The sequence below is a fragment of the Echiichthys vipera genome (genome assembly GCF_963691815.1).
Source record: "Echiichthys vipera genome assembly, chromosome: 3".
Lineage (NCBI taxonomy): Eukaryota > Metazoa > Chordata > Actinopteri > Perciformes > Trachinidae > Echiichthys > Echiichthys vipera.
In genome coordinates this window covers 14,370,500-14,386,790 of record NC_139828.1, presented here as the reverse complement: position 1 = coordinate 14,386,790, position 16,291 = coordinate 14,370,500, and the positions used below count along the sequence as shown (strand labels likewise).

At 41.5% G+C, this 16,291-nt stretch overlaps 2 protein-coding genes across 2 annotated transcripts; one reads left to right on the top strand and one right to left on the bottom strand.

Moving 5' to 3' along the window:
* Nucleotides 1-2,282: 2,282 nt before the first annotated feature.
* On the top strand, nt 2,283-11,533 carry tmprss9 (transmembrane serine protease 9; the record flags this gene model as incomplete). Its single annotated transcript, XM_083911007.1, has 15 exons — nt 2,283-2,433; nt 2,575-2,702; nt 2,786-2,853; nt 3,595-3,770; nt 3,913-3,957; nt 4,830-4,943; nt 5,114-5,279; nt 6,650-6,924; nt 7,199-7,341; nt 8,500-8,785; nt 8,907-9,020; nt 9,098-9,266; nt 9,344-9,609; nt 10,026-10,162; nt 11,372-11,533. The coding sequence occupies 15 exons, from the start codon at nt 2,283-2,285 to the stop codon at nt 11,531-11,533; spliced, it is 2,400 nt and encodes a 799-aa protein (XP_083767133.1).
* A 677-nt stretch (nt 11,534-12,210) lies between these two features.
* timm13 (translocase of inner mitochondrial membrane 13 homolog (yeast)) lies at nt 12,211-15,316 on the bottom strand. Its single transcript, XM_083940227.1, has 3 exons — nt 15,100-15,316; nt 13,778-13,846; nt 12,211-13,514 (listed from the first exon to the last, which is right to left on the bottom strand). Exons 1-3 carry the CDS (start codon nt 15,217-15,219, stop codon nt 13,416-13,418), a joined length of 288 nt encoding a protein of 95 aa, XP_083796353.1. The 5' UTR covers nt 15,220-15,316; the 3' UTR covers nt 12,211-13,415.
* Between the last annotated feature and the right edge of the window lie 975 nt (nt 15,317-16,291).

Sequence of the window (16,291 nt, the reverse complement as noted above, 5' to 3'; positions counted from 1 at the left end):
TCATTCCATTTTATGCTACTTTATACATTTCAGAGGAAATATTGTAGTTTTTCCTCCACCACATTTATTTGGTAACTTCAGTTACTAGTTACTTTACAGATTATGTAAACTAAATATTAACAAATGAAATAGGATATATTGTTATAGATGAACCTACGCAGCAGTCTATAAAGTAAATCAAATGAACCCCACCTTTATCAGCTGCAATATAAACGTAATATTTACATTAATCTCTCAATAGTTATAATTCAATAATACACTATTCTGAAACAGGCAATTCTACCTAATGAGTACATTACTTATTTTACTCCGAGTATGCTTCTGTACTTTTAAGTAACATTTTGAATGCAGGACTTTAACTTGTTAGAGAGTATTTCTACAGTGTGGTATCACTACTTTCACCTAAGTAAAAAGCTCTGAGTACTTTGCATTTTTCTTGCGAACAGTAAATCCTGAATTGGGGCTCCAAATTCCACTTAGCATTTAGATTTTTATTACATTTGCGAATAAAATACTTCTTAAGATGTACTTTTATCAAAATTCACTCCATTTCTCTGTCATACCAAGTTCAGTAGGTGAATGAACTCGCACTACAGGCACCTTAACAGATCAGAGAAACTAATCCAGGTATAAGGACCTAATTGTTTTTCCAGGTGTGAGCCCGGACATCCAGGCAGAATAGAGGAGGCTTCGCCCCTCCTCTGCTGCTCAGTCACTGTGTCACAGGAGCTCCTACAGGCAGCAACCAGAGGGAGCCCTGAGCCCCACTGAGGAGATGTTTTTGTCTTTTTTTTTTTTTTTTTGCATCACTTTCCTCCAACTTTCTGTAATGAGTGTGTGTGTAAAGGAGAAGCCGCTGTTTATTTACAGTAGGGGACGGTAAAAATGCTTGTGCAAACCGGGGTGTAACCGAAGGGATCAAGGCCGATGGGAGGAGGGTCGTCCGGGGGATTTTCTGAAGCCGAGTCGACTTCCTAAAGTACACTGAAAAGGTGAGCTTACCTGCGGTGACGGCCGCGGCACGCCCCTTGGCAGGTGGAACAAATAGCGGACCTCTCTGTCCTTTCCCTTGTCCTCCTCCATCCATGCATCTATTCCTGTGTGCGCAAAGTCACGCACCGACAACTGCGGGATATCGTGATTGTCCGTGTTCGGAGGAGAGTAAGAGAGAGAGAGAAGAAAGAGGTGAGTGAGTTTACTTCAGAACATAAAGCCTTTATTGTTTAATGCTTCACGCAGGGATGCACCTGGAGGCACCGAGCGTAATGTGCTCGTGCAGGGAATATTCTCACCGAGTCCCGTTTATTCAGTGAGATCCTGTTGTGTGCAGAATTTAAGGGAGAGTTAACTTGTTTTTAAGTGTGACATTTTTTAACATCTCATCTGTGATCGCCAGGCAACATGGCCTCCCTGCCTGGTCTCTTCTGCCGGACAGAACCACTAACAGTGGCGTACACAGACTCTTTGAAGGGCAGGGGCGAAAAGGGAATAAAGGCGCACATATAGCGCAACCTTGCCACTGATGAGGGCACTTTAACACGCATTTTGGCCGCTAGAGAGCACTTTAGCAGGCGGTTTGGCTCCTAGAGGGCATTTAAGCAGGCATTTTGGTCCCCATTAGGGCACTTTAACACACGGTTGGCCGCCAGGGGGCACTCTAGCATGTGTTTTTCAACAATATTTTATCATTTGGGCATCTGGGCTGGTGCCTATGTTCCCCGCTTTGTATGTGACCGGAGAACATAGGACCCCTTCTGTTATTTTTTCCACAATCAGTGCCCAGCAAATAGGTTTATGTAGACCCTAACACTACCCCCTAACCCTGCCCCTCACCTTAACCGTTACTTCTAGCTCTAACAGAATGCCCAATTAAATCTGTGAAGGCAGAGGCTTAAGTGACCGGGGAAGATAGGGATGACCCCAAACCACCTATCTTCCTAGTCAATATTTCCATTGTTTTGGTAATCTCATTATTCTTACATTTTTGGTAACACCTTTATTTTTGGTTTGTTTTTTTTCATTTATCTTTTATAATGCAAATGAGTGGAACACAATAAGCTACATCTTTCATGTTCCTATTTGGACATTGATATCTATCCTCTTGCACATCCCTTACCCGCTGCATTATATAATAACGCCTCACTTACTATAACATCTTAGTCTAATGTTACTTTGCAGAGTCTCAAATATTGTTACTGTATTTTTTTACCAGGACTTCATCAAGCGTTATGATACTGGATACAGTGGAATGTGAGTTGTGAGGTTGGTGCTGTGAATCCAACATGGAGGTGAAGAAGGATGGAGGAGGAGGAGAGCCGTGGTCATCTACAGGAGCCGCCTCTGCTCCTTCCAACTCTGCCTGCTACAGGAGCACCCTCATATTCTTCCTCTTCTTCTTCCTTGTTATCGGGGTCTTTGTAGGCCTGCTTATTGGTGAGTGTCACATTCACCACACAGTTGTTCTTAAACATATACAGGTATAACATGTTATAAGCTGTTAAGACTGCTTTCTATAAATCATTCTACATCATCAACTCATTCTTTGAACGAACCGTTTCTGCATGTTGTTGCCAGCCTACCTGGTGCAGGAGAAGCATTACTTTATGGAGACGGTGGAGCTGAAAGGTCTGAAGTATGATCCAGTTCTGCAGGATGAGAACTCTGCGTTCTCCATAGTACTGACCTCAGTTTTAAAGTCCAAGGTTAGTGAAGACTGTCACCATGTTGAAATCGCATTATTTTCTTTTTTAAAAGTGTTAAATTGTACATTTTCCTTTTCTTACAGATTAAAAATGTCTTCACTGCCTCGTCGATAGCACATCACTACGTTGATTTTAGTATTGTTGCCTATGGGTGAGTGAAAGCTGAACTGAAGTTAATGATTTACTTGAGTTAAAAAAGCATCCAGAGGTTTAAACACAGGGATGGGTGATATGGTCGAAACTTTATATCTCAATACAGGGCGTTTCATAACTTAATAAGGATCACGATAAAACATGTTTTCTAATTCAATAAAAAACATTCTTTATGAAAAAACACGTGGTTAAACCTATTATTGTATACTCCAGTCTGAATTAAATACTTGACAAATGAAGAGTGATGAGTATTTTCTCAGTTTATTAACTTTAGTGCAAAATGAACATCTGAGAATCAGAATAAAAGCGTCGTCCAAATGATGTAAATATTGCTGTAATGCAGCTTTGCTTCTGTTTTTTTCCCCCCGACATTGCAACAAAAATAATATAGCACAATATACCGTATATAATAGAGATTTTTATATTGTTTTGGTGATCTATACTGTATATCTTCCTTCCTTCCGATATTCGCCCAGCCCTACTGGGTGACAGAAGAAGGTCTTATCAATACAGGATATCTGCACACACGTGAAATCATGCGTTATGTTATCCAGTTAATGTTAATCTCTGAGAAGTGTGAGTTAATGTGATTGTTACTGTCAATTTAGACAACGTAATTGTGTATCCTGAAATGTCGTTATGATTTTTTTCACCGTATTGATTCCATTGAAAGATGATAAATGATCATATTGAATCATCCCCAGCCCTAAACAAACCACATCATCTGTCTCTTCCCAAGTAACATTAATGGTGACGTGATGGCGACATTCAGGCTGGTCTTCAGGGTGTCCAAGATCCAGGAGTATTCAGACAACTTTGTTCAGGACCTGCTGAGAGCAGGACTCCGCTCAGTAATGCATGGAAAACCACTGGAGGTGCCAGAATTTGGAGAGATCAACGCTATCATCTTACTGGGTAGTAAAACTATATTGTCATCCGTAGACTGTCTGTGGTCCTACGAGAGGGTGTTTGTAGTCGGAGTGACACAAATCGGCCTTGTGTCAGGACTTCCACAGTCCTCACAGGATCTAATGTTTGTCTTTCTCCTCATTCCTAGGAGCCAGTGGGAAGTCATTTTATGCTATTGGAGATGATATGATAGGTGAGTGAATATGCAGTGTGCATGCAATAATGCAAATAATCTCCCATCATATATTTATAGCATGTAGGAATACCAAATGGATTGTGTTTCTTATATCAGGATTTTATGTGACAATTATTTAAAAAATATATATATAGTTGAAAGAGCTGATTTGATACTTTTCTGTGACTTTTAAAGGACAGGTTAATTTCTCCAGAACTTAAATGAACACTCACATGCTGCCCATACTGGCTGTGAAAAAATCTCATTACGTATTTCCAAGGTATAAGGTGAGGGAGAAAATCCACAGTCCTCGTTCTGTGCAAAAAAATACATTCTAAAGTTCATCTGGAGCTAATATGAAGCTTCAGCAATCTAAGTTTATCAAGGAGAGGAGAGTTTCATTCAAAGTTTCAATCTTTTTTCAGCTTTTTTTGTATTTTTTTGTATGTTATGAGGACTGTGGATTGTGTTACCCATCTCTCACATTTTAATCCGGAGTGGATCTCTTTATGTCGTATGAACAGGAGGAATAATTACAGTGACCAATAACTCTTTCCATGTTCAAATGTGTATGTGAATATCGTTTAAAGGCAAACAAGTATGACAATTATAGCTCTGTCATATCAATGGAATTGCCCTAAAGCACAACCATCATTCTTTGGCTTTAGATGGAAAATAATACCCAATACTATAAATAGTGTTTCATATTTTGGGGATGACTGTTTTTAGCTGTAAGGCAATATTTTCCTAGAAGATGATAATGAGAAATCATTTATAACGTTTATAGGATAACTAAATGGGGTAATAAAGGCATCTGATGTGATAACAAATTGTTGTACTTTAGTCTGTGACTCTCATCCTGACATTTTTCTATCGTCTGGGCTCTCTAGCCAGGTGTCCTGACAACACATTCACTTGTGACAATGGAGAATGCGTTACCAAATTGAATCCAGAGTGTGACTTCTTCCGTGACTGTGCAGATGGATCTGATGAAGCTCGTTGTGGTGAATGATTTGAAACTACTACTGTCCTTTTAGACCTTGTCATCAGATTTTCTTTTTCTCAGTTGTTACCGGTACATAAGAAAATGCTGGCACTGACATACGTGTAAGAAAAAAATCACCAATTCATCTCTGTTTTTGTCACATCATCCAACTCTTCCTCCCCCCCTCAGCCTGTGGTACACGTCCTGCTATGGGGAGTCGGATAGTGGGTGGTGAGGATGCTCGGCAAGGGGAGCTACCGTGGCAGGTCAGTCTGAGGTACCATGGATACCACACATGTGGCGCCTCCATCATCAACGAACGCTGGCTGGTCAGTGCAGCACATTGCTTTGAGAGGTAGGCATCATTTCCGAGACTTTTTTTTATAAATCTCCAAATCAGTGACATTAACTACGCTTGCCTCAGCAGCATTCAAAAATTAAGGTCGATATACATATGCATCTCATCTTATCTTCAACCGCTTATCCGGGGTCAGATCGCGGGGGGAGCAGCTTTAGCAGGGGACCCAGAACTTCCCTTTCCCTGGCCACATTAACCAGCTCTAACTGGGGGATCCCGAGGCGTTCCCAGGCCAGTGTGGAGATATAATCTCTCCACCTGGTCCTGGGTCTTCCCCGAGGCCTCCTCCCAGCTGGACGTGCCCGGAACACCTCCCAGGGGGCATCCTTACTAGATGCCCGAACCACCTCAACTGGCTCCTTTCAACGCAAAGGAGCAGGGGCTCTACTCCGAGTTCCTCACCGATGGCTGAACGTCTCACCCTATCTCTAAGGGAGACTCCAGCCCCCCTCCTGAGAAAACCCATTTCGGCCGCTTGTACCCGCGACCTTGTTCTTTCGGTCATGACCCAGCTTTCATGACCATAGGTGAGGGTAGGAACGAAGATTGACCAGTAGATCGAGAGCTTTGCCTTCCGGCTCAGCTCTCTTTTTGTCACAACGGTGCGGAAGAGCGACTGCAACACCGGCCCCGCTGGTCCGATTCTCCGGCCAAACTCACGCTCCATCGTCCCCTCACTTGTGAACATGATCCCGAGGTACTTGAACTCCTTCACTTGGGGTAAGAAGAAGAAGAAGAAGAAGAATTACTTTATTTATCCCACACGGGGAAATTGGATTTTTTCACTCTTATTATTATACATGCTACACACACAGACCCGAAATACACACATGCACAAACAGGGCCTATACATGCAATTAGTGGAGAGATGTTAGAGCGAGGGGGCTGCCAGTGACCAGCGCCCCGAGCAGTTGGGGGTTCGGTGCCTTGCTCAACAGCACCTCGGAAGTGCCCAGGAGATGAACTGGCACCTCTCCAGCCACCAGTCCACGCTCCATACATGGTCCACACGGGGACTTGAACCAGCGACCCTACGGTTCCCAGCCAAGTCACCTATGGACTGAGCTACTTCCGCCCCATAAGGACTCATTCCCTACCTGGAGTAAGCAATCCACCGGTTTCCTGCTGAGAGCCATGGCCTCAGATTTAGAGGTGCTGATCGTCATCCCAGCCGTTTCACCCTCGGCTGCGAACCGATCCAGTGAGTGCTGAAGGTCCCTGACTGACGATGCCATTAGGACCACATTATCTGCAGAAAGCAGAGACGAGATCCTCAGCCCACCGAACTGCAACCCCTCCCCACCACGACTACGCCTCGATATCCTGTCCATGAAAATCATTTTAAACATTTTCTTTTCTGTTTCTAGGGACAATGACCCCAAGGGGTGGACGGCCCTTGTAGGGGCCAGACTAGTGAGCGGTGAGGAGGCTGAGTCCACAACAATTAGAATCAAGTCGCTGGTTGTGTCTCCATTCTACAACCCCATGACCACTGACAATGACGTTACTGTGCTGGAGCTGGAGACCCCTCTGAACTTCAACTATTACATCCAGCCTGTATGCCTGCCCTCCCCGTCTCATGTGTTTGCCCCCGGACAGAGCTGCGTGGTGTCAGGGTGGGGCGCACTACACCAGTTTAATCGTGAGTTTGCCTGCAGTACACATAAACACATCAACACATGAGGGGTTTAGAGGATAAATGGTACCCAATACTAAGATGTAAATATTGTTTTAATATATTAGGGATGTTTTCTAAGCTGAGAAACAAATAATCCATCATGTGGATATGATAACTCAACGAGGAGATAAATCCATCCGATGTCAGCCAGTTGAGAAAATAAAAAGAATCCAGGACTATATGTGGAAATATGATCAGTATGAGTCATTCAGTTGTCTGGTGCTCCTCTGCCATTCAGCTCTGTTGCCTCCCACACTGCAGAAGGCAGTGGTGAAAATCATCGACTCCAAGGCGTGCAATAAATCATCTGTGTACAGAGGAGGTGTTTCTCACAACATGATGTGTGCCGGATTCCTGCAGGGCAAGGTGGACTCATGTCAGGTCAGTACTGTTTCACATGGTACACAATAGCACAAGCTATCAATTTACATTTTCTTACAATACTTTCTTTTTTCAGGGCAAAGTTTGTATCCCTACACTGATAATCTTGAAACTATAAATGGGGTCCAAACTGTATATTAACATTCATCCCATCCTGAAAAATAGAGACCTGTGGGCTGTTTCTATTATTTTCATCTCAGCATACCATGATGTGTGCTTTTTAATATTACAGTGAGAAAAATTAACATGAGAAAAATTCCTCCCCAGTAGAGGCTCAATCCAGCTCCCATTACAGTTCAATCAATATATATATATATAAACGGTATAGAGTATATATCACCAGGACACAGTTTAGATTCAACTCATAACACATTATATGGCAAAAACAACCCAAGGTATACAGAATTGAAATAATGCACTCCGATAATTGAACTTAAAATAGATATTTATGTTTTCCTGCTTACAAAAATGTCTTACATGGAGACTTGAACCTCTGTCCCACTTGTTTTAGCTTGTCCTGGTCATTGAATTTTCTAAACAAGGTTCAATTTATTCATCCATAAAATCATGGATAGTTATTGTGCTCCCATCCTAATCAAACAGCACTGATTACCTGACATTGAAGTCATAATCTGTAAGGTTTGAGATACGTTGTTTCTAGGGGCCTCTTTAGCGGTAAGATGTAATTGCAGGCAAGCCTGTTCTTTCTTTTTTTTTCTCTCTTTTTTAAACTTTATTGAAACACATTAACCTCTCTTTTTTCAGTCCCCTATATGTTACTCTCTTACGACAAGCCTGACTCAGAGGTTGGAAGTTCCTATTCCTATTACAAGTGAACAGAACATAACTGGCATCAGAGCTCCACATGGCAGACCAACGGCTGTCAGCAGCGTCACTAACATGGCGGTGTATTTGCATTTAGGGAGGGAAATATGCAATATGCAAGTAGATGTGCTTTCATTAGTGAGTCATCTGATCAATCACCATTGTTTTAACTCACTCTTTGATAGATAGTAATTTAGCAGATGATTAACAAGATGAAAATATTACAGATTATATCTTTAAACTCAACTTTACTAAGAACAAGGAAGTCACAGAAATGATACTAACAAGGTTTTTGCTTTGCCGAGTAAGTCAGAAATTGTGTTTTCCCTGCAGGGTGACTCTGGAGGCCCTCTGGTGTGTGAGGGGGCACCAGGGAGGTTTTTCCTGGCTGGGGTGGTGAGTTGGGGTGTAGGCTGTGCCCAGATCAACAGGCCTGGGGTTTATTCCCGCGTCACCAGGCTCCGCAACTGGATTCTAAGCTATGCAGATCCCAGCTTGGTACCTGATTTTTCCCAGAGTGCTCCCACTGTGCCAGTCACTGTGACAGGAGGAAACTTTGATTATGCACCAGTACTCGGGACCACAGCCACGGATGTGCCATCTGCACCAGCACTACCTGGTAATGTCATACTGAAAACAGCTTGATTTGTCACTCATTCATCAGTAAAGTCAGTCATAAATCACACAAACTTTTGTTGTCTCACACTCGTGCTACATGATATGTCCATCAGGCCTTTCAGTCTATAACTGCAGTGGAAACTTCCAGTGTAGCACAACATCCTGCATCAGCAAGGTCAACCCAGAGTGTGACGGCACCCCAGACTGCCCCAATGAGGCAGACGAAAGAAACTGTGGTAAGTTTAAACGTGTAAATGTGTACACATATAGCATTTAAAAGAAAATATTTCTGATACGCGTTTTTTATTATCAGACTGCGGTGAACGGCCTGCATTGGGCTCCCATAGGATTGTGGGTGGAGTAACAGCTCGAAGGGGGGAGTGGCCTTGGATTGGTAGTCTCCAGTACCAGAGACTGCACCGTTGTGGTGCTACACTCATTCACAGCAAATGGTTACTCACAGCAGCACACTGTTTCAAAAGGTACTGCTGAACCTAAACTTCACCACAATTATATTTGTTTACAGTAAAAATAACTCGTCTTCATTTGTAACCCCCAGTGACCCTAGCCCCACTAACTGGGCTGTGAGCTTGGGATCTGTGCTGCGCTCCGGGGCGGTGGCCCTGGTCATCCCCATCCAGAGGGTCATTATTCACCCTGCCTTCAATGGCACCAACATGAACCATGACTTGGCTCTGTTGGAGCTGGCAGTCCCAGCCCCCATGTCCTCCACCATCCAGTCTGTCTGTCTCCCCTCACCAGTGCACCGCTTCCTCAAGAATGCAGAGTGCTACATCACAGGCTGGGGATCCATGAGGGAAGGAGGTGAGATATTTAAAATCACACTGACTCGAGGTTCAGTTTTCCAGAAAGCATTGAACAATTGCATAATGACATTGCATGTGTCAACAAATTGGGAGTGTTAAAAAGTGTCTGGTGAAAGCAAAACAGACTTGAGTCTAGATACCTCTTTTTTCAATTCCTATAGGATTTTATTTTTGCACTGAGGTCCGTTGCAGTATTTCTCACTTACCCTTATGGAATTTAGCCATGTAGATAGTTTGGCTTTTATCTACTTAGGTTCTGACTTATCAGCCCCTGAAACTCCTGCTGCTACTCCGCAAAAATGGAGGTGAATTGAGTTGCAAAAATGCAACTTGTCTTTCCAGAAACAGCGTTGTAATCTTAGTCTTTGTGAATATGCATCACCCACTAATAAAATTATTATTTTTTTGGTACAGGTTCGTTGACCAACCTGCTGCAGAAAGCTTCAGTGAACATCATTGACCAGGAACACTGCCAGCAGTCATATGGAAACGTGCTGACTCCTAACATGATGTGCGCTGGTTACATGGAGGGAGGCAGGGACACCTGTTTGGTAAGATGCAGGACATTCTACTATGTGATACAAATACCTTTCACACAGCCTGAAAATGGGCTGGTACATGTGGGTGGTACAGTCTTAGCAGCATCTGAACAAGATTGTGGAACAATACAATACAATGGTACTCGGAGGCTCAGGGAAATAGGGCCATGGCTCAGATAAATCTCTTTACAGTGGATGGTTAACCAGCTCAGAGCAAGTCAATCTTGGTCTTTATTCTTTAGCTGTTACTTTGACTTCTCTGTGGAAAGAGTAAAAGCACATGAATAAATTAAAATTTGAAAATACTTGTCGGATAACTGTGTTGAAAAAAGTGTTGCTTGTTCATCTTGCAACATTGAGCATTTGCAGTCATGGCAATCATACTTCTGTCTTATCTCTGCTTTTAGTTCGATTCAGTCTATTCAAAATGTGTTCTGTTTGTAAAACACTGTAACTAAGTGTATTATTATTATTATTATTATTATTACTACTATTATTGTTCAGAAACATTGTCAGCACTTATGTGAGGGATGCTTGTCTGATGGGAGAGAGTACAGCCCCACTTTTCACCGGCTACCTCTCCGTAATCTGCTTATGTAAGAAAACCCACATGCATTCCAGTCTCGGTCGAGGCACCTGGCATCTCAGCAACAATCCAAGTGACATTCTGTTTGTACCTTACTCTTCTGCTTCCTCACTCATCCTTTATCAATTATTTTATTCTCCTTTACATGCTGGAGTTCTCCTTGTTTTGAGTTTATTTTAAAGGGGACATACGTATTGTGCTCTTTTTCCGGTTCTATGTTCAGATGCTTTAATGACCAAAAAACATGTTTTTTTCTAATACTGTCTGAATATACCTGTATGCACCCTGTCTGAAACACACAGCCTCTGTCTCTTTAAGCAAGCCTGTTCTGCTCTGATTGGTCAGCATTTCTACATTTTTTACATCTGCACTCTCTGCCCCATCATTGAAACGGCACTGTAGCACCACTTTCTATCTATATGTAGTGTAGTTGTGACATCACAACCTTGCAGTAGTCCTGAAGGCTTGTTTAAAGACACACTTTCTGAAAACTGGCTGTCTGTATTTCTCTGTGAGTTAAAGGTTTTGATACTTTTCATAGTATTTCGATAAACACAATTTTTTTTATAATATTGGACCTTTTAATTTCTAACAAATTATTATAAAAGCCACTCTTTTTCTCCCCTTTCATTCAGGGGGACTCTGGAGGGCCGCTGACCTGTCGTGAGCCCTCTGGCCAGTGGTTTATTGCCGGAGTTACCAGCTGGGGACATGGATGTGGGCGAATTGGATTTCCGGGGGTTTACACTCGTGTTACATCCGTCAGGAAATGGATATCTACACACCTGCCTTTCTGAAGAGGCAAAAAAAAGGAGCTGAACTTGCAAAAAAAATAGCAAACTACATGGACATAGTGGAATGTATTGATACATCTTCTCCAGAAAACTGTACTGTCAAAGGACCAAAGTCATGCTAAAAGCCACAATTACAGTTTCCAAAGTATTGACCTGTGTGACCTACAGGTCATAGGTGCTGTTTGTAATACTGTGGATCATCCTCTTTCATAATGTACTGAAGGAATAAGGAGAATACTGAACTGTGGCTTATGGACATTCTGCTAGCACATGCATGCTTGAAAGTATTTATTTCAGTTATTTATTTTCCTGAACGGTAATTTACTGTACATGGTGGATTTTTCTTTTCATTTTGTGTGGGGTTCTGAATACGTGTGGTTCATTTATGGGTACATTTCCTTGTGTTTTTGGTATCTATTCTTAGAAAACAAGACAAAGATGCAATGTTATAATTGTTAAAGGGGTGGGTTTTCTGGGAAAAATATAGTTGTGTTTGAAAAAAGCTTTAAAGGAATGTTGACTTGAGTTTGATAAACACATGGTGATGCTTCATTGATAAATATACAATATACTTTGATGAGAGACGTAAGAGGAGACTGACAAGATTTATTGATTTTTCCTGAAAATCATTCCATTTGCTCACAATCACACTGCAAATAATGTTCACAAGCTTTGGTGGCTCTTACTTCCCCACATAAACTCATCATGAGAGAAAAAAAAGGGGATTGTGGTTCCCAGACATCTGACAAGCTGTGCACATACAGCTGAGGAAGGTTCAGTACCCCGTGTACAGCAAGGCAGACCCTGCTCAAACAAGCCCACTACTGTGGAGGGCTGCAGATAGAGTGACAACTAGAAAACAGGTCAGACAAAACAGTTTTGTTCTCCGGGCGTACTTTGATATAGGAGGCTTGTGAATGTCAGGTTCACGCTTGTGAAAACACCAAGTTGGTCCTCAATTCTTCCTTTTGATTTTAAGTAGGTCTTTTAGAGCAAACGCATGTTAAGGGATGCTTGTGTTGTCCCCAAGGGCTCCAGTTGTTCTGCTTATTTTCTAGGCACAGTTGTGTAGTCTCTCTCTCTGAGCATAGATGAAAAAGAATTGGCAACAAACATGGGCACACTGACCGCTGGCAGTGTTTTATGGAGCAATTTGGTAACTGAGACAATTGTGTTTACAACTATTACAGGTATCATCATGTGTTCCAATTATACAGGCTCTTAAACACAGGACACATTCAACCTTAATTTGATGGCAGGAAGGGGGTTAGCGTTTCTACTGAAGCCACACTGTAGTAAACACATACTGTCATAATTACTCCAAAAAACAAAAGCCATGGTGCAGGAGTTGACTGATTTAACATTACATTGAAAGGGTGATTTATTTTCTTTACTGCTTATCCTATTCAATATATCCCAGCGTTCTCTGCTCAAGACATGGGGTACACCTCGGACAGGTCGCCAGTAAAATCACAGGGCTAATACGCCACATACTCAGACACATCACACTCATGTTCACTCCAACACGCAATTTAGAGTTTCCAATTCTCCTCACTTGCATGTATCTAAACATGCAGTTGTAGATTGCAGCTTTTTTACAATGCATGTTAACATAAAAACACAAATAATCAAACTTTGTTACTGAACTGTTCCTCAGAGACATTGTTATGGCTAGAGTCCACAGGCTCTGCTTGCCTGGCTTTCTGTGAGGTATTATGATGATGATGGTGGTGCGCTGCTGATGCTGCTGCTGCTGCTGCTGCTGCTGCTGCTGCTGCCACAACAAACCTGTGCACAGCTCCCGGCCTCCAGTGGAAACCCTGCGCTCGTCTTCACTGAATGCAGCAGCCCGAGGACAGGGAGGGAAGGGCGAAGAGAGGGATGTTCACATACGAGCTCTTTCCTTCTGTAATCTGGAGTTGTATGTTCGGGACACGGTGTTCCAGGCATCCATATATCGGTCCATACACATGGCAATACATTTCTGTGAGGACAAAACCAGTGAGATTAACACAAGTCATAATCTTTTTAAAAGGCTGCAACAATAAACAATCATTTTCATTATAAATCACTCTTCTAATCATTTGGTCTACAATGGATGAAAAACTGGTACATTTTTCCAAAACAGAGACGCTCCCTTCACGACCATAGAAGTCAATCTTCACATCAGATTTTAATAGATGACCAAAAATCACTGCTGATTTTCTACATCTGAAAGCAAACTGCTCAAGGTCTCAGCGTGCATACCTGCTCAGAGTTGTCCAGCGTGCTTCCAGGTTTACCTATGCATTTCTTGAAACATTTGTCCGTCATTCTCTGAAACACAAAAATAAATTATTTGTTTTTTTATAATTAATTACCAACAGCTGACAGTTTACAGTGTGACCAGGTTTGTAGGGTAAAAAAACCCTGGGACGTCTAGAAAGAAGCTGGTTTGAAGGCACACCTGGTTTGAGATACAAAGGGGTTTTGGAAGGTAACGTTAAATTGTGTCAACAGCATTTGAATGACTGCTGCTGTTTCAATGAGTTGTATTTCACGAGCCTTGGGGCCCCAGGCTAGAACTCCACCCCCCAAAGCAAAACAAATAAATGTAAACTACAGCAATGACAATGTGCAAAGTTTGCAATGACAGGAGGAGACCTGACCTTCTTAACCCTTGTCTGGTTTTATATGGACCCATTTCAAGGTTTTATAAGAGAAATGGTACAAGTATACATTCACTTCTACCTGAAACTCACTGACCTTAGCTTACTTTATGTGATAAACATGTACATAAAAAAATAAATAAATAGAGCACACATGCTACTATACCCCACACATTTACTTCCTCCATATGGTCTTAGGGCCTTTGACCCGCGCACACACACACACACACACAAAGATAATGTTACATTATTAAAATGTAGCACTCACTCTTTCCCCTCTTTCATGTGTCCTTCACCACCACCACAAAAAAACAATCACTTCCATAGTTCATTGTGTTCTAGTAGAGAAACACACATATGTTGCCTCTATTGTTTGAAGTTGAGATAAAGACAATATATGTAAATGGTTTATGAAGTAAAATTGGATTTCACACTTGTTCTGAAAACCCCAAATATGCCCAGGGTCAATCTGACCGGAGGGATACCAGAGGGTCACAAAAGTGAAGACCATACAAGGGTTAAGGGGGCCCACCTGACTCCACTCAAGTTTTTGTTGTTCTGGTTTTATTGCTCTTCATATTAATATGGTCACAATTTGTGTTTTAATGGTTATATTCATATTTTGACTCTTTCAGATTATAATGGTGTTGAACGTTCGGGGGGGGGGGGGGGGGGTGTATGAATTTTTGCCCAGGGCCCCGACAAATACTATAATCGCCTCTGGAGACTTTTTAATGACTCCTGCTGTTTCAATGAGTCATATTTCATAAACGTGATGACATAACAATGACAATATCGTCATGTAAGGCTGTGACGGGATTAATAACGGCGCTCATACCAACGTTACTACATTTACTTATATATGTAACGTTACTCTTCCATGCTCCGAGTTAAGTGTTAGTTTAGTCTTTGCAGCTTTACCTGCAGCAGCTCCTGAGCGTTAGCAACCGCGATCTGGACCTTGACCTGCTCCATGATCGCCCCGCTGTCCACTTTCCCACCGGCACCACCTGCTGAGAAGTCTGAACCGAACCCGTCCATTTCTACCGGAGTCGGTACCGAAACTTTTAGCTTTAATCAGTCTTCTTTGAATGCACGTGCGAACAGCTACTGTTAGCTAGGTTTGGCTCACGTTAGTTTTCGGTGCCCTTGACAGCGGCGGAAGACTTCATACGTCACTTCCGTGTAGGATATTGTGAGTTGGGAAATGTAGTTTTTGTTGAGCGGACACGTTCGCGTGTTTGCCGCACGGTGGAGATATACTCCACTGAGAGGAATTAATGAATAAATAAATACATTCATGAATAAATGTGTAAATAAATAAATGCTTTACATTTATTTCTACATGTTTGTTAACCTGCATTTATTTATTTATTTATTTCAGTGTCCATATGTTAATGAGAAAGGAGTTCCCTTTTATTCATGCATTTAATTTATTTATTCCTTTATTTCAGTCTGTCTTTTATCTGTTTATTTCTGCATGTATGTATTTATTCCTTTATTGATACATTTATTTATACGTATATTTATGCATTTATTTATTTATCTATTGAGACTTTAGTGATGTTTAGTCCTCTATACTAAACTCTGTAATGCAGTGAATAATAAGACTCTTTTGTATGCTACCAACAGATAACTTTTGATTATAAAGCTTTTCTTTACATATAATCCAATAGTTTAATGTGCACATTGTTGGAAATTGTGTTATGAGGTTTAAAACAAAATCAATCCCGTTTGTTTAAATGAGAATCTAAGACAAAAAGTAAATTAAATGTATGAAAGATAAAATAGTAGTCTTTATATTTGTAGTACAGTAGCTGTAAAAGACAAAAACTATAATGTAGGTTGTACAGTGATGCACTAAATGTGTATGTGTAATGAGATACAGATGTAAACAGGTAGTAAAACAGCAAGAAGTATATAAAGGTTGAGTGACTCATTTTTTGGCTGAGCATCTTGTGTGATAGCATTTGTAAATCAGTTACGTGTGAAATTTTCATTTATTTCCAAAACATCACTACAACCATTCATCTCCTGATCATTCACATCAGGCTGTGTTGAAAAAAATAAATTAAAATTATAATAAATAATCCACAGTGTTTCATTTCTATCA